Source organism: Diabrotica virgifera, chromosome 1 (assembly GCF_917563875.1).
Source record: "Diabrotica virgifera virgifera chromosome 1, PGI_DIABVI_V3a".
In the NCBI taxonomy this organism is placed as follows: domain Eukaryota; kingdom Metazoa; phylum Arthropoda; class Insecta; order Coleoptera; family Chrysomelidae; genus Diabrotica; species Diabrotica virgifera.
In genome coordinates, this window is record NC_065443.1 from 274,032,408 (window position 1) to 274,052,338 (window position 19,931).

The 19,931-nt window shown below is 33.0% G+C and overlaps 1 protein-coding gene across 1 annotated transcript in view; it reads right to left on the reverse strand.

Annotated features, from left to right (window-relative positions):
• The window catches only part of LOC126884593 (peroxidase-like), a 70,406-nt gene that overhangs the window by 39,607 nt on the left and 10,868 nt on the right, over positions 1-19,931 (reverse strand). The window contains exons 2-4 of the mRNA XM_050650590.1: positions 17,561-17,734; positions 3,561-3,751; positions 78-273 (exon numbers count right to left, since the gene is read on the reverse strand). Of these exons, the coding sequence (XP_050506547.1) occupies positions 78-273; positions 3,561-3,751; positions 17,561-17,734 (561 nt within the window). The remainder of the gene's footprint in view (positions 1-77; positions 274-3,560; positions 3,752-17,560; positions 17,735-19,931) is intronic.

Sequence of the window (19,931 nt, forward strand, 5' to 3'; positions counted from 1 at the left end):
CCGTGTAAAGGCTGATTTATAAAAGCTTACAACGGGACAGCCATTCCTTTTGCTTAAACAGTTCTTTCAATACTTACCAGTCGCATAGCAAACTTCATCAGTTCCAGGGGGAATGGCACATTGCGATCTGCTTGTAGAATTTCGATAGTAGTAATTACCGTTTCTTTTTTCTAAGTCCAGTTCTCCCAGATCAAATTTTCTCACCGCGTCATTTTCAGCTTTACATGAACCGTATAACTGTGACATATCCATCCAGAAACTTGCAGTTGATATCTGCAAGAATTGTAGCTAATAATAATATAGGTATACCCCTTTACTATGGTTGGTTTTTAAACCAGGAGGAGTGATTCAAATTTACAGAGCTGTAATGCTTGTTTGTAATTGGTCCAACCGCAGGCAAGTTTGCTCCACTATTATAAAATTTAGACACTAATGACATTTATCAAATTTTGACACTTTTGACATTTCATAGGTTAATAAGTTATATCGGCGATTTTTAGTATTTTCTACGTCATTCCTTTAATTTTTAGATTTTTACGTTCGGTTTCATAATCAGTTAAAGTTGACTTTAAATTTTAAGTTGGTACCTTTATCAATACAATTTATATGGATAAATGTCAACTTTAAAGTGAACTTTAGTTAATGTTCACTTTAAGTTGATTATGAAACCGGGCGTTTGTCTGCTTTTATATAAAAAACAGTTGATTTTAGAACTCTTTAGCGACGTATTAATATAATACCGCGTGTCCATTTATATTTTCCCCCATTTTAACTACCTGTAACTTCTAAACGGCTCAAGATAGAAACATGCGGTTTTCGCTGAAATGTTTTATTTTACTAAAAGTTTTGTATGAATTGATTGAGTTTTTTATATCGCTTTCAACTACGAAAATAAAAATGGCGGATTTTTAAAAAAAACTTTGTTGACTTTTTTTTAATGGAACACCCATTATTTTTTTTTAAATTGAAAGAACAATCATTCACCTATCCAGCGATATAAAGGTTTTTAAAATCGGTTGTCAAATCACTGAGTAATTACTTTTTAAAATGAGAGGTGCAGCGTGGATATCACATACCTAAATAACATGTAACTAAGCAAAATGATATTATGTTGTGATTTTCACATTGCATCTCTCACTTTAAAAATTAATTTCTCAGTCATTTGAGAACCGATTTTAAAAAAAAATATATCGCTGGATAGGTAAATGACCATTTTTTCAAGTTACGGAAAAATATACTGGGTGTTTTAATAAAAAAAGTCAACAACGTTTTTTTTTTTTAAATTCGCCATTTTTTATTAAAAGCGATATGAAAAATGTTCATTTACCTAAAAAATTGAAAAAACGATCATTTACCTATCTAGCGATATAAAAATTTTCAAAATCGGTTCGTCAAGTGACTGAGCAATTAATTTTTAAAATGAGAGATGCAATGGGGAAATCACATAACATAATATTAATTTGCTTAGTTAGAGAGTTGCACCTCTAATTTTAAAAATTAATTACTCAGTCATTTGACAACCGATTTTAAAAAACTTTATATTGCTGGGTAGGTGAATGACCTTTCTTTCAATTTACAAAAAAATATACTGGGTATTCCATTAAAAAAAAGTCAATAAAGTTTTTTTCAAAAATCCGCCATTTTTTTTTCGTATTTGAAAGCGACATAAAAAATTTAATCCATTCAGACAAAACTTTTACTAAAATAAAACATTTCAGCGAAAACCGCATATTTCTATCTTAAGCCGTTTAGAAGTTATAGGCAATTAAAATGGGGGAAAATATAAATGGACACCCGGTATAATATTTATGGATTACCGTTGAGGGCCGACATGATCAACCAAGAAGGAAGATATATTTGGTGACTTTTCTAGTGACTTTTTGGGGTGTGAATCTGTCTATTCAGTTTAATCCTCTTGGTTAAAAAATAAACCATAATTTCGTCACTTCGATTGCATAAAGAATAATTTTTTGATAGTCAAATTTTAGTATACTTTATTAAATATGAATATTTAATCTAAACTTTTGTCGTATCTCATTATTTTGGGTTACATGCTCATCAAATGCTCATACCAGTTCATTTGTGTTTTTGCTAGTAATAGAACTGTAGAACTAAAATAAACATAATGTGATAATTTATTTTGAAGTTTGATTCTTTAGGCATATTGAAGTGGACGCAATTACATCCTCAACATTTCTACAACGGGCAGAGACTTGGACTCTTGATGCTGGAAAAGAATGCTGCGCATGCAATGGAAAACTTATTGAACAATATATCTGCTGAGGATTCATAGTTATTTCGCCATGTAGTTCTATCGTTGACGATAACAATTGAAAAAAATTAAATGATTCTGGAAGCGTTTCGAAAAAAAAAGACCAAGAGGAAGGTCAGCAATCAGATGTTCCGACAAAATTCAGAATTCAGCTCAATCTATGAAACCCGTAGATAAGCTAAACATAGACACTAATGGAGAAAAATTTGCAAAAATATTGGGGGAATATTATATGATATTCTCAGTTATTGAGAAACTACAAGAAAAAGAGAGAGAGAGAGAGAGAGAGAGAGAGAGAGAGAGAGAGAGAGAGAGAGAGAGAGAGAGAGAGAGAGAGGGAGAGAGAGATAGGGAGAGAGATATAGAGAAAACAAAAGATGGAGAGAGATGCATTTCAAATCCTGTTTACCATCTTCTTACTTTAAATTAGATTTGTGCGTCCTTTTCATATTAAAATCAATTTAAGTAAACATCGAATACTTAGAAAATTGTGACATGATTATGTCATCCGACTGTCCTCAGCTAGTAGTCTATGTATTACATTTTAACACACCCTTTTTTGTTTACTGAATTTGTTTGTGAATGCCTTTAAAAGGGCGACCTTTTTAACAGGTAGACACCTCGATATTTTCTTTTTATTCTAGAAAATGCTTATTTGATATTTATGTAAATAACCCTTCGATTGTAATTATAGAATAAAATTAATTCTTCCGTAATTCTTTCATATTCTGGAACATTGTAATAATGTATAAATAGGGGTTTTTGGAATTAGTAGGTCAGTTGTGAATTTGAATACGTCGGTGTACTTTGATATGTATCGGGCGCAGTATTTTTGAATTTGTAATTATTTGTAAGGTATTAAAAATAAATAAAGACAACTAAAATTAAACATTAGTGCCCAAAGATCATAGAAAAGACAGTATTATAACAATATCTTAAAATTTTAACTGACATGCGATGATTGAAAATATACTGCCGTGCTAAGCCCAAAGGCGGTAACTGATTTTTTATCGAAAATGAGATTTTTGTATTTCTAGGTAGGTTTCATTATATTATAATGCTTCTACAACTCCAAAAACTTTGTAAATATATTCTAGATACCCATTATAACACTTCTGCAACTCCAAGAACTTTGTAAATATAGTCTAAATACCCTGTTCTACCCTAGAAATACAACAATCTCATTTTCGATAAAAAATCAGTTACCGCCTTTGGGCTTAGCACGGCAGTATAATATATACCTGTATTAATTTTTTTTATATTCAATATATCGTTATCCACTACTTACATAACCTGGCCCAGATCCATATGAGTAAGTACAACCGAGGTCTAGATTTGATATTCCTTTTACAACTCCCATACAATCAGCCCCCACTTCTGTATATACAGGATCATCGACTGGTATGGGTATGTAACTGCAGTATGGCAGAGGATCTGATAACTGTTGGTTACATGAGCAACAAGGAGCAGGAGCCGAAACTAAAAATAGAAATAAAATACAATGCAAAGGTGATTATATTATCATCAAAGTTGCATTACTCTTGAAAATAATTTTTGAATAAGTAATCGGACTTTTAAGTCCTAGATTTTTACGTAACATGGCCGGAAGTATACACCATCTCCAAGTTGTACAACTACGAGGTATACCACAGATATAAACATATCGCACCCTCAGTGCAAGACTGCAGTAACTCAAAATTTTATGAAAATGAAGTAATCATGGAATTCGATTGTAAACATGCATATCTATCCCCTGTAAAACTTTAGTAACTTTCAAATGCTTAATGGGCTAAATATTACAACAACAACAGTTTAACTATTTTGCGTTTTTGAACATAAGTTCCGTGCAAAACTGTTGTAACTCTAATGTAACAGAGTTACAACAGTTTTGCACGGAACATTGCAACGGATTCGATAACATGCAATGAAAAAAGTAAGATATTTGTTATTTTAATATCTATATCTGTGGTGTTTAATTTTAATATACATACAGCGCGTCTACGTAATCCATTAACGGCTGAGACAATAAACTAAGATTTTTGAGACCAATCTATTCATGTAAATTTTATGTCCTTTGTGTGATATTATATTTATTTTCCATAAGATGTGTGCGATGTCGTTTGACCATTTATTTGTTAAATTGGATTAAAACCACATAAATTAAGACTAATTATTTACGACCAAAACACCATAGATTTTATAAAAATATTTTGGCACAAGATGATGTACGAGAAGAGGACAACAACTACGGTAAAACCTGTCAGCAACAGCCACTAAAAACGAAAGAACTATTGGCCGATATAGAAAGGTGACCGATATTGCCAGTTTTTGTAGTCTAGATAAGCATAATTGGTTTGGGGAATTTTTAAAATGGCCGTTAGTACAGGTGGCCGATGTTGGCAGGTGGCCTGTAACACAGGTTTTACTGTAAAAGTAAATGTCTCTACACCTTTTACAATTTTCTTCGTGCAAAACTGTTGTAACTTTGAAATTCTAATACTAAATATGTAGTGATTGACAATTTTTTCCGTGCAAAAGTGTTGTAAGTTTGAATTTCCTAATTTTTTTTGCATTAATATTATTTTATTTAAATTTCTATGTTTGGTTAATGTAATATTAGGCCGAAAAGCATGCAAAATCATAATCAAATATTAATTTTTCCTAAAACTTGTGCCCTATTTCACCGATATTATTACCAATATAAACAAATCGTCTATATCTCGAAACTTACTTATTTTGACTTACTGCAGTCTTGCACTGAGGGTGCGATATAATTGGTGGTAATGATATAGTATCTCTTATAAGAACAGGAAGACTAAGATGGGCAGGACATCTAGCAAGATCACAGCAGAACAACATTCCTAGAAGGGCCCTTATGTCACAACCTGTTGGAAGTAGAAATAGGGGTAGGCCAAAACTCAGATTGAAGGATGGTGTGGATGAGGATGGGAGAAACATAGGCACAGCAAATTTGCAACGGTTGGAAATGGAGAGGACTGACTGGCGTAATAGACTTATTACGCTCTAGGCTCTTTCATAGGGCTGTAGCACCATTGATGATGATGACCGATAGTAGAACCGAAAGTCGATACTTATACTGTTGGTTACATGGACAACAAGGAGCAGAAACTAGAAATAGAAATAAAATACAATGCAAAGTTAATAATTATATTGTCATAAATGTTGCATTACACTTGAAAATAATTTTTGAATAAGAGTAATTGGACTTTTTAAGTCCTAAAGATATTCATATTATTCGTGTAACTTTGGGTTTATTGATATACGATTTTATTAATTTTTAATCATTTTTGCCAAACTTTCAGTTATAACTTTTTAACGAGACATGAGGTCGAAACCGAAACTTAAGATTCCATCTAGACTTTTTAGTCGAGGAAATGAAACTGAAAAAATGGCAAAACCTCACAATTTTTTCGTCCAGCATCGATCTGTACAAAAATTTGGGATTTTTTTAACGGTGTAGTTTTAACTAGTTAATTTTCTATATTAAGCTGTTGTACGCTTTTGGTTTTTTTAACGGTGAAAACTACCCCTAATTGTAAACGATTATGAAATAAATGAAGTAAAAGTCAGACTTACTCTCAATCTTTATTATAACTTCCGACGACTGGTTTCGCTCTTTAAAATTAGCGAATTTTAAAGAGCGAAACCGGTCGTCGGAAGTTATAATAAAGATTGAGAGTAAGTCTGACTTTTACTTCATTTAAAATGAACTCTCACATGCAACCCATTCAAGATTATGAAATAACATTTTAACATTTATTATTGTCAACATTTGGTTCTTATTAGTTACATAATGATTGTTTTATGCTTTAAGATTTTTTTTTTTTTTCATTTTATTAAGTGCAAATTTACAATCTACTCCAATTACAACACAGAGTATTTAGCAAATAGTAGCAAAGTCTTGAATCCTGGCATGCTTTGGGCACCATCCATCGATGGTTCTCCAATACACCTAATCAGTTAGGTCCTCTGGCCATGTCCTTTTCAGTCTTCTTCCCACAAGTGGCGGCTGATAGAGTTGTTGAATAGTTTGACTTTCATGGGCGAAATTTCTTTCTTGGGCTTTGGTTGCCTGTAGTCTAATAACATCTTCGATGAATGGTATCCCAAGGTCATTATGGATAGTTATATTGGAGACGTACCATGGTGCATTCGCTATCATGCGCAGCGTCTTTGATTGAAAAGTTTGCAGTATTTTAGTGTTGCTCGGTTTGCTGCAGCTCCATAACTCTATACCATAACTCCATATCGGCTTTAGTATAATTTTGTATAATAATACTTTGTTTTCTAATGATAACTGGGATCTTTTACCTAGCAGCCAATACATTTGTCTGACTTTTAAATTTAGTTGAGCTTTCTTGGTTTTGATATGGTTCTTCCATGTCAGCTTTCGGTCCAAATGGAGTCCCAGGTACTTGACATCTGATTTTAAGGGGATAGGAATGTTGTTAATATGAACCTGTGGACAGTCGATCCTTCTTGTTGTGAACGTAATTTGTGAAGACTTTTCACCGTTTACTTTAATCTTCCATTTTGTTAACCATGTTTGAAGTGAACTTAAATAGTTTTGCAGTTTGTTAGAAGCTCTATCTGGGTTATCGTCTGATGTAAGGATTCCTGTATCGTCGGCAAATGTGGCCATAGTAATGTCATCATCAGCAGGTATATCAGCAGTGTAAAGGAGATAAAGGAAGGGACCGAGGACACTACCTTGAGGTACTCCGGATTGTATAGGATGATATTTGGAAAGTGAGGTATTTACTTTGATTTGGAAAAATCGCTCGTTCAGATATGATTTTAATATCAGGTATATTTCATTAGGCATATTCTTTTTCACTTTATACAACAGGCCTTTATGCCACACCTTATCAAATGCTTTTTCCACATCAAGGAATACTGCCGCACACATTTTCTTTCCCTCTAAAGTTTCTTTTATATAATTTACAATCCTATGGCACTGCTGTATTGTTGAGTAGTTCTGTCGAAAGCCAAATTGATGGTCAGGTATTATGTTATTTATGTTTATTCTTTCGAGAATTCGGACTAAAAGAAGTCTTTCGAAAATTTTTGACATTATTGGTAGAAGGCTTATAGGACGATAGGAGGAGGGTTCTGTAGGCGGTTTTCCCGGTTTTGCAATCATAATTATTTGTGCGTATTTCCATTGAATAGGAAAGTGACACAGTCTTATCATGCTGTTATATACAATAGTTAGCAGGACTATCGCTTTTCTAGGCAAATGCTTTAGTACATCACCATTAATTAAGTCATAACCTGGAGCCTTATGAGGGTTTGTTTTATTTATCGCCTTCCAGATCTCTGTTGGTGTACATGGTTTCAGTGGTAGTGATAATTGACAAGGAGCGTCGAGAAATGTGTATACTTCTTCATCTTCAGCATTGACTTCTGTATGTAGACTAAATACCTGGGCGAGGTGTTGTGCTAATGTGTTTGATTTTTCTTCATCAGTTTTTGCCCAGCTTAGATCCGATTTTCTAATTGGTGGAATAGATGTTATTGGTCTCTTGAATTTTTTGGTCGCTTGCCATAATGAATGGTCATTAGGTGTTAGGTTGGAGATGTAATATTTAAAAGTCTCATTACGGGCCTGGATTAAAGCTGTACGCAGTTGATGTGTTAACCGATTTAATTGTGTTTTATCCCGGGGATTCCTTGACCGCTGCCATTTGGCTCTAGCTCTTCTTTTTTCATTTAAAATTTCTTTAATTTGTAAAGGAATGTTATGATCATGGGTGGTAATTTTTTTATCATCTGGAGTTGACTTCCATGCAGCATCTTGTATTACTTCTGTTAAATGTTGCACTGCTTTTTCTATTTCATGGGGTTCTTTAATTCGATGTTTTAAGTTTATATTTGTGTTAATAATAGCTTGAAATTGTTCCCAGTTGGTTCTTTTATTGCAGAGTTTTGCCACAGGTTCCTTCCAAATTACAGTTGTACTTAGTGTTATGATTATTGCGGTGTGATCTGAACTTAAATCAAGACTGGGTTCTATTTTGTAATGTATATTTGAGATACCTTTGATAACGGCAAAGTCTAGCAGGTCAGGAATCCTGTTTTGATCGGTCGGCCAATACGTTGGCTGACCTGTCGAAAGGAAGTTTAAATTATTTCTCTGCGAGCACGCCAATAAATTTCTACCCTTTGGTGTTATAAGCCTCGATCCCCATACGGTGTGTTTGGCGTTCCAGTCTCCAGCTGCTATAAATCGGGGTCCTAGTTCTTGAAAAAAGGTCTCGTATTCTTCAATTGATATGGAGTGTCTAGGAGGACAGTAAATTGCTGCAATGGCAAGTGGCCATGTGAATGTTTCTATTTGTAGTATGGTTCCTTGTATTTTAGGTGTGGCGTAATTTTGTAGGAAATAGTGTTTAATAGAAGATTTAATAATAATTGCTGTTCCTGCGTGAGCAGTTCCATCAGGATGATGAGTAAGGTACGTTGTGTATAAAGGGATTTTTACTACTGTTCTTTCGGTTGAGTGTGATTCTGAGATGAGAAGAACATCTAATTTATTTACTTTTAAAAATGCTGTGATTTCCAGTACATGCTTTAATATATACTATCATAATATTTTAACCCTTAAAACCACCCTTGTTGGAGCTATATATAAAAATTACTTATCCTAAAAGAATAATTTCGGCTTGTATCGATTAACACAGAAATTTGGGATTAGGATCATCTCACCCTGTACACACAGAGACCAACAATCATGCAACATTAGTTACATAATGATTGTTTTATGCTTTAAGATATAATATTTCAAACCTTACAACCACCCTTTTTATATAAAAAATTGAGTTATCATAATAGAATAATTTCGGCTTGCATCGATTTACATAAAATTTGAGGTTAGGGTAATCTCACCCTGTACTTCATATTCTATATTATGCTTAACTGCTTAGGGGCCTTGATTATATTTAAGGGTATAAACTACCTCTTATTGTCAAAAATTATATACAAACAGTGCACTTTAATATGGGTAAAATTTGGTTTGGATTGGTTAAATAATGATTGTTTTATGCTAAAGGATATAATATCATATTTCAACCCTTAAAAGCCACCATTAATAACATTGCAATTTTTGTAAGTAGATCATTTAATGGATCTATGCAGAAAAAAAAGTATAATTAAAGAATTACAAAAACATATATTTAAAAAATATACGAATTTACAAATATGTACAAATATAAATACAAATATAAAAATATAAAAATATAAAGTACAAATATACAAATAGTTTTTTAGTCATCTTCCAGTATACGAACTAGTTCTGTGGTATTATATTATACGACATTGAAAATGCTCTATAAGCGGACTATTCGAATTTTTCGAAAAAAAAAATCGTTTTATAAACATAGCTCCTTTATTTTTGGCAATAATGTTTTTTTAATTATTTGTAGGATTTTTGAAGCGATACAAGACGGTGTAAATTAAATTCCGTCTCCCTTAGTTTTTAATTGGGGTGGGTTTAAAGGGCTCGATAAGGGGGTGTTTGCTCGTAAATAGGGGTTTAAACAGCTATATCTCGCTACCTATTCACTGTAATGAAAGTCTATGCACAAGAAAATTTTAGTTGTGAAAAAGCTACAATTTAGTAATGTATCATTTTTTTCGTATCTCAAGTATTTTCGGAGATATTTTGAAGAAAATGGTGAAAAATACGAAATTGCAAAAAATCAAATTTTCCTTTAAACTCCAATTTTTCTAAAATTTGGCATATCAAATAAGTCAAACTTCTTGGGTGTATTGATAATACAAATATAAAAGGAATTACAGAAAGGTGAAGACCAATTTTTAATTAGAATGCTAGTTAGGGGTTTGTTAACTGAAGGTGGATATAAGCTATAACCTCCGATTTAAAAAAAAACCTCCATCGATTTGCATGAAAATTGCTGAGTGGTTAGAGGATATCTCAAGAAACAAAGGTGACAAGGTGTTAACTTGCGCTTTTACCCTGGGGGTGGATGCCACCCCTTCTAGGGGCGAAAATTATTTTATTAAAAGTAACCCCATAATTAGATAGGGGAACAAATTCTAAGCAAAATTTGCTATATACAGTTATTAAAATAAATCAAAACTTTTTGAGTTATTAAAGATCAAAAATTTTAATTTTTCGTAAGAATAATGCATGTTCTTAACCGATTTTTCATAGATAACTCAAAAACTATAAGTTTTTACAAAAAAGTTATAAGTACCAAAATTAAAGCTAATAAAAAATTGAATAAACTTCTTACTACAAAGACCTTTTAGTGTTGACTAAAGTGAGTTTTACGAAATTGCGAAAGTACTTAGAAATATCTATCAAATGAGATACCGAACTTGTTAATAGCATAAAAATTTATGCTCCAAAAATTTTTCAAACTTTATCTTTTAAAAATTTTTCCAAAAAATACTATTATTTTTTTTTTAATAACTCCGTTAATTTTTAAGATATCCGGTTCACCTAATTCGCGCCAAATCCCGACAGCCAAAATCCCGAGAGCCAAAATCCCGACGGCCAAAATCCCGACATGCCAGGATCCCGACAGGCCAGAATCCCGATACGCCAAAATCCCGACACGCCAGAATCCCGACAAATAAAAATCCTGTCAGATTTTTAAAACTATAATACATATTATCCATCTAAGCTTTCATTTGACACATTCTACCTGGTATAATGACGGAGAAGTTATATTCGCGGTCGGACGGACAGACAGACAGACAGCATAGGTCAAATTTCTCACCTTTAGTACCATCCTTGGATTATAAGCTTTTATTTGACACCTCAAATGTTATTCTACCTGGTATAATGATGGAGTAGTTGTGTTTGCGGAAGGACAGACAGACGAACGGACGTTGATAATTCAAAGTTTTCACATTTCTTCAAAATTAGTGAAAACAATAATGCAAAAATTCTTCGCGAATTAATCAGTTTTAATTTATTTCCAATTATGTAGGTGATATTAGTATAATTAGCTAAATATAAATATAAATAATATAAATAAATTTTATGTTTAAAATAATACTGTAACTTAACAAGTAGATGAATAATATGTATTATAGTTTTGAAAATCTGGCAGCATTTTTAAATTGTCGGGATTCTGGCCTGTCGGGATTTTGGCGTGTCGGGATTTTGGCCGTCGGGATATTGGCTGTCGGGATTTTGGCTGTCGGGATTTTGGGGTAGACCCAATTCCAAGGGCTATTAAAACGCGGTGAAATTAATCTCTTAAACCCCTTTACTTTTCTAAAAATCAAAGATTAAATGGCCACGGTTACATGGTTCTCGCAGCAAAATTTAACTCTAAACTTTTCTATCTCGGTTATCTTTCACCCTACAGAAATGGTAAAGAAGGTATAATATTTGGTATAGAAACAACTAAAATTTGGTTATTCACCATTTTTTACGTATATTAAGTATTTTTATAGTTTTTATCAAAAGAAAATGAAAATGACGATAATTTTAAAAATTCTGATTTTTTTCAATCTTTTTTTCAAAAATACGCATTCTAAACCGGTGAAAATTGTTAAAATCATTGCTTATGCTAATACAAAGAAATTTTTCTAAGGATTACTATAAATTTTAAATTTTGTTGAAATGGCGTATGTTTTATTTTTCACTTTTTCCTAAAAAATTCGAAAGGGTTCTCTTAGTTTCATCATAACTTGCTTAATTTTGATGCTATTAACTTCTTCTGCAGCTCATTTGTTAGGTATTCTAAAGTACTTTGATAAGTTTTTAGCAAGTATATTTTATAAAATGTATCGTTTTTCCCGATATTTAAGCTTAAATACTTAGATTTGAGTACTCATCGAAAAAAAATATACATTCAATTACTCATAACTCACTTTGAATTAACACAAGTTTAGTACTTTGAGAGAATAGTGAATTTAATTTTTACTCTCTTCAATTTTGGTAAGAATAACTTTTTTGTAAAAGCTAATAGTTTTTGAGTTATACATGAAAAACAGCTTTAAAACATGCATTTTCTACGAAAAAATAAAATCTGTGATCTTTAATAACTGAAGAAAGTATTGATTTATGTTAATAACTTAATATAACAAATTTTGCTTAGAATTTGTCCCTCTATCGATTTATGGTGTTATTTTTAATAAAATAATTTTCACACAGGAGGATTTTCACAATAAAAGGGGTGGCATTCACCCCCAGGGTAAAAGCGCAAGTTGGTATCATATCACCTTTGTTCCTTGAGGTATTCTTTAACTACTCACCAATTTTCATGAAAATCGATGGAGGTTCAACGAAATCGTAGTTGAAAATCTTCATTGACTGCACTAAATGGAGTCATTCTGTAACTATACTTAATTTTTACCATATTATTCTTCGGCTCACCCGGATTTTCGAAAACCCAGATAGGCCGTGGTCCCGATTAATCCGACTTATCGAGGTTCCACTGGGCGTTCACATTTTTTTTAATGGGCGAAAACAATATTTTCGTTCATTGGGCGGATCTTTTTCTAATCTCACACAAATAAGATGAGTTGAAGTATTTTCTTCTACTGGAAAACTTCCACCAAATTACAGCACCAGATATCACCAATAATCAACAGACGAGGGATTTATTGTTCCACTAATGTTACAAGTTATTTAAATAAATAAAAGTGCACGAACATAGAGACTTCATCTCGTAACCGATATTCTTCTCTGTTTAACCACAGACCTAGAGGGATTTCTCTTTCCTCCAGTTCTTTTTCAATTCCCTCCCTCCAGCTTCTTCTCGTGATCCCCCTTTTCCTTCTCCCTTGTGGTATCCACGTCGAAATATGGTTAGGGATCCTAATGTCATGTGGCCACATGTCATGTGGCATTCTCTTTACATGGCCCTACTCGGTACCATATTAGTTGTTTTGATTTTATGTCATCAATGATTGTATGCATGACTCCCATCACGTCCCATATGCTCTAATTTGGTATCCGATCTCGTTTTGATTAGCCTGCTGCTCTTCTTCAGAAATCCATTTCTGCTTCAAGTCAGATTTTCCCTGTTCTTTGTTCCATTGGCCAAACTTTACTTACTTACTTACTTATTTCCTGTTACTCCGTAAAGGAGCATAGGGCATCCACGAAGCTTCTCCATTGGACTCTTTCTCTGGCCACAGCTGCTACCTCTCCCCAGCTCTTTCTCATACCTTTGTAGTCAGCTTCAATTGTTCTTCTTCAGGTCGTTGCGGGTCGTCCTTGCTTTCTTCGTCCTGCTACTGTCCATTTTAGAGCTTTCTTTGTTATATCTGAGTTGTCCTTCCTCAGGGTGTGTCCCAGCCAATTCCATCTTTTCCTTTTAATTGCAATTTCAATTGGCTCTTGTTTGGTTTTTTTCCAGAGTTCTTGATTTGTTATGCTGTTGGGCCAATATACTTTCAAAATTTTTCGGAGGCACCTGTTTACAAATACTTGGAGTTTTTTGACAGTTCCGTCTGTTATTGCCCAGGTCTCGCATCCATAGAGTAATACTGTTTTAACATTACTATTAAACAGTTTTATTTTGGTGTTTTGACTAATTTGTGTTGATCTCCATATGTTTGAGAGTGTTCCAAATACTTGTTGTGCTTTTCTAAGTCGATGTTTCATGTCCGCCTCGATTCCACCATGTACGCCAAGTATACTTCCTAGGTAGCAAAATTCTTGTACCTGTTTTACTTCTTCTTTACTGATATATAATTTTTCATGTCGGAGTTGACCTATTCTCATCTCAACTGTGTTATTGACATTTATTCGGAGACTAATTTCTGCCGCCTCTTTCTCCAGTTTACTTAGCATGTTCTGCATATCATCTATTGTATGGGATACCAGGCATATATCATCTGCATATTCCATATCAGCCAGTTTCTTACCATCTAAGTAGTTCCAAGGGATTCCGGTTTTTCTGTCCATGGTTTTTTGTAAAATGTAGTTGAGACATATTGAAGAGTAGAGGTGAGAGTATACAGTCTTGCTTTATCCCCTTCTCTATTTCTATTTTGTCCGTAATTTGACCCTTATGTAATACCTGGAATGTTGTTCGGTTATACATCATTTGTATTATTCTAATGATCTTAGGTGGAATTTTCGCGTGGCTTAAGATGTTCCAAAGAGCTTTGTGTTTTATACTATCAAACGCTTTGGCAAAGTCTACAAACGTCATTATCAGTACTGCATTCTTTTCTTTAATTTCTTCTATGATGATACGTGATGTAGCAATCTGGTCAATACAGGATCTTCCCCTTCTAAAACCCGCTTGTTCATTGCGAAGATTTTGCGAAGATTGATGTACAATATAGGCTGGTATTTTATTTATAGAACACAATAGTGTTACTCCTCTCCAGTTTTCGCATAGCTGCGCGTCACCTTTTTTGGGAGATTTATTATGATTCCATTATTCCACTCTGTAGGTACGTGTTCTTCATTCCATATCTCTATCAGCAATGGTGCCAGTAACTCCACTGTTCCCTCAATGTCAGCTTTCCACAATGCGGATGGGATACCGTCAATTCCTGCTGCTTTGTTATTCCTCAGGTGACGGATTGCTTCACCTAATTCGTTCTTCGTTGGGCTCTCTGCATTTATTTTTAAACAGTTTTCAATTGGTCCTGCTGCATGGTCTTCTTGCGCAAACGGTTCGTTTTCTTGCTCTGCTATGAGTACTGCCATATAATGTTTTTACACTTTTAAGTATGGTATTGTATATATTATAAGCTATTTGTTCACTTTAGATATTGTTTGGTCCCACAGAATGCGGCTCATCAAAGACATGGCTTTTCTACCCTGTACGTTACTGTCTCTTAGGCGCTGGTTTCCTCGAAAGCGGTGCCGAAAAACTGCGACCGTAACACTGCAATGAACGACGTCATAAAAACCTGTACCATGCAAAATAATAGCGGTGGTTTCCAAGGATGCGTTGGAAGCCACCGTTTGCTGAGTTTGCACATTCCATTGCCGCAGTGAAGAACCTTGAAATTTTCACCGTAATCTGACGTAATTCATCGCAGTGCTACGGTCGCAGTCTGTCGGTGCCGCTTTCGAGTAAACCAGTGCTTCGAGTGTTCAGCATATAATGGACTGCTTTGTCCCTCCAATGCACATGGCTTCATTTTTCTTGTTGACATCGAGACCCCATTTGTTATATTCTTCTATTAGAAGATATGGCTATACATTATTTTGTTAAATTTGTTTTATCTAAAAATTTAAAATCATCACGTTAATCCTTTCATTGTCTAGGTCCGAACCTTTCGCTCCAGGGGGTGTATTGTATAATCGAATTTTTGAACTGGGATTGAGGAAACATCAGAATGACGTAAAGAGTATTACTTTATGAATAGATTTTGTTCTCGTACAGAAACAAATTTTTGAAATAGAGATAGTCCCCGAAAATTCATCATCATCATCAATGGTGCTACAGCCCTATGAAAGAGCCTCGACCTTCCCACGTCTATTACGCCAGTCAGTCCTATCCATTGCCAACCGTTGCCAGTTTGCTGCGCCTATTTTTCTTCCATCCTCATCTACACCATCTTTCCATCTAAGTTTTGGCCTACCCCTATTTCTACTTCCCACAGGTTGTGACATAAGGATTCTTCTAGGAGGGTTGTTATGCTGTGATCTTGCTAGATGTCCTGCATACCTTAGTCGTCCTATTCTTATAAGAGATACTACGTCTTTTCCACCAAATATATGTTTATATCTGTGGTATACCTCGTAGTTGTACCTCCTCCTCCAAATACCATTTTCACAGATGCCACCGAATATGCCTCTCAGGATCCTTCGTTCAAATATAAGCAGAAGGTTTTCATCTGCGTTGGAGATGGTCCATGTCTCCGATCTATATGTCAACACTGGTTGTATAAGGGTTTTGTATATGGTTATTTTTGTTTTTTGGCTTAAGTTTCTGCTTCTCATATGTCTACTCAGTCCAAAATAGCATTTGTTCGCTAGGATTATCCTTCGCTTGATTTTTTCTGTCATGACGTTTTCTTTGGTGATCAGGGAGCCTAAGTATGTGAATTTGTCCACCACTTCAAAGGTAGAGTTATCAACAGAGAATTGGTGACCGATGTTTATGGCTCTATTGTTGGGTGTTGATGCCACCATCTTAGTTTTCTCCTCGTTTACTGTCAGGCCCATATTTTTTGAGGCACTTGAGAAGGTGGTATACATTTCTTCTAGTTTGCGTGTTGTGCGGGCAACTAGGTCCACGTCATCGGCATATGCCAAAATTTGGGATGATTTATTAAAAATATTTCCTCTGTTGTCTATTCGGGCATCTCTGACCGCCTTTTCCAGAGCTATGTTGAAGAGGAGACACGCCAGCGCATCTCCCTGTCGCAGCCCAATATTCGTTTCAAACGCCTGTGATTGTTCGCCCTGTATTTCGACTTTGCAAACGACTTTACGCATTGTAGCCTTAACCAATCTTATCAGTTTGTCAGGGATGTGGAATTCATCCATGGCTTCATACAATTTATTTCTTAGGACACTATCATAGGCCGATTTAAAATCTACGAAAAGATGGTAAGTGTCGATATTGAATTCATTGGTTTTTTCCAGTATTTGTCTTAGCACAAAGATTCCATTGATAAAATAAGAGTGAAATTTCTTTATAACAAAACATAACTTACAGAAAAGAGAACATACAGTATTTCTTATGATCATCTTTCAGTGCGTCACAGTTTTTCGATTTCTTTCTAACGCATTAAATTGTATGTGACAGAAAAAAGGCACGTCGGTGATTACATTTCGTCGGTGACATTTTTATAATATTTATTCTAGTAATTCTAGTTGTCGATAGATGGCGTCATAATAAAAAAATAGTTTTTTTTTAATTAGATAATAATATTACAAATATAATCTGTATAATTTATAAGACTATAAGAAAATTCCATTTTGTAAATGCAAGAAACACTTTTGATTTGTTTTTATTCCAAATTGAAAATAAAATGTGACAACTGTCAGATTTTACTAAAATGTCATGTTAGAATAAATGTCATAAATGTGTATTATCACGGACTTACCATTTTTCCTATCATTTGTTACGCACTGAAAAATGATCATGAGAAATACTGTAGTCTGTTTTACGATAACCAGACAAGGTATAAATATATAGGTGTTATAAATATATAAATACGGAAACTGATTGTGTAAACTAATAGAGTTTTCTTTGATAGTTCGTTAGTTGAGTGTCAGCGAAATTTTGTATACCTTTGTATAGTTTAGGCATTTAAGCATTGATGGAAATAAAGAAACGCGCTGATATTTCGACGGATACTTACATTGTTGTAGGTTCCCTATATCTGCTATAAAAAATTTTAGGCAGCTTAGTATATTTCTAGTAACGTTAAAATCTGTCGCTATCACATCATCTGTAAAAATCTTTAGTCTCACTAATCGTGCACTGGGTAGATGTTGATTGGTGGCACAACAAGATTTTGCCATCGAGATACCATCTAGAACAAACAAGATATAACGTTGTGAGCAAACGATGATCATTCATTTTTATGATCAAAATATTAACAAATAGACGGCTAAAACTAAGTTTAACAGGCCGATGCTTTTAAAAAATATTATGTTGACATTGTTATTAAAAACTATAAACAACCGTATTTACAAATAAAAAAATATGAAAAAAATATTTTTAAGAAACGCTTTTCTTTAGTTACGAGTGACTAAAATTAAACATATAAAAAAATCAACTAAAAACAAAAAATAAAAAAAAAATAAAAAATTTAACACATTCGTCAAAGAAAAGCGTCTTCATCGAATAAACGGTTTTCGCACCACGATTTTCTTTAACGAATGTGTTAGATTTTTTCAATTTTTTTTATTTTTTGCTTTTTAGTTGATTTTTTTATGTTTAATTTTAGTCACTCGTAACTAACAAAAAGAATTTCTTAAAAATATTTTTTTCATATTTTTTTTTTATTTTTTAGTCTTACACTTTTCAAACATTAAAATATATCGTCATGTTTATTAAAATATGTATAAAACATATGTTGTAAAAACATGAAAAGTAGTCGAAATCGGCAAAAAATTTGAAACTTTATTGTTTATTTATGAAGCATAACGTAAACAATTAACGTAAAAAGTGAAATTATGTATAGTTCATATAATTATTAATATGAAATATACAAGCTATTAATCATTATTCGTTAAAATCGTTTTTTTATTTAAACAATTAATAAACAATTTTTTTTTTATTGACTATTAATGTATTGTTCCCGCGATTGCATATGTCTGCAAATTTTTAGTCATTTCCATTGAAGAAAAGGCGGTCAAATTAACGTCCAAAAATTTGACCCAAACGATTGAACTAAAGAAAAGCCTTTAATTAATTAATAAGACAAAACGAATTGTAATGTTAATTGTAGCACAAAAAGTCTGTACCGGTGGTTTTTCTAAGACTACGATAAAAACACGAATTTTTTTAATTCGAGTTTTGGTTGAAGTTTTGTTTCGTATCGTATTGAAATTTGACACGAATGAACGCCGATTTATATATAAACAAATATATGAAAGTACAAAATTTGAAACTTTATTGCTTATGTATGAAGCATAACGTAAACAATTAACGTAAAAAGTAAAATTATGTTGAGTTCATATCATTAGCTACAATCCGTAAAAGTTTCAAGTTTCTACATTTTAAAAAACAAGAGAATATAATAAGCATTTTCCATTAAAATCGTTTTTTTGAAGTTATACTTCTTTAGGCGCGATTTCATTGAGGGTGAAATTTTATTAATCTGCACGCATGCGCACACAGACAGTATGGAGTTAGTTACTAAATGTTTTAATTTATGTATATATGAGTCCAGAAAAGGTGTGGAAACAATATATTAGTGTTTTTAAATATATTTTTCTACAAACGTGTTAAAAATGCTGCACCAGTGCTTTAAAAATTTTAAGGCACTGCAGTTAAAAGTGAATTGTCAAATTGTGAAACGTCAAAATATTTATATTTCATTTATTAACATTAATATTAATAATACAACTTGCGCAATTTGAAAAAGGTGGTTTAAAAAGTTTTTTAAAATTTAATTTAAACTGTATTATTGCATTTTTAACACGTTTGTAGAAAAAAACTATTAAAATTTGTTAGAATATACAAAAATAAATGTAGATGTTATTCTGATTTACGTATTGAGAATATAGGCAGTTTTGATGTAATGTCAAGAAAAATATAAAAATGGAATATCAGTCAAGTTTAAGTAAAAGTTTTTGTAGGTACTGTCCTGTAATTGAGAATGAATAAATTATAATTGTTGATATATAAGACGTTTGTAGAAAAAAACATTTATATCATAAATAGGTAACTATTATTATAATTTTTGTATATTTGGACTTGCCTATCTCGGGAATAAGATAATAAGTAATAATATTTAAAGTATTTTATAACTCAGTTCGTCTGTTTCTCACTATGTCTGAGAAATCTTCTAGCCCGGATAAACAAAAGGGTATAGCTCAGTGGTAGAGCGTTGGATGGAGATCAAGAGGACCCCGGTTCGAATCCCGGTGTTTTCTAATCTTTTTTTAATTTTTGGTAATGTTTTAATAAAAATTTTTTGAAAGTAGTAAGTAAAAATTAATTTAGTCTTTAAATAAAATACAAATACACTGTCCGAAAGTATATTTATTTCATTGAAATCT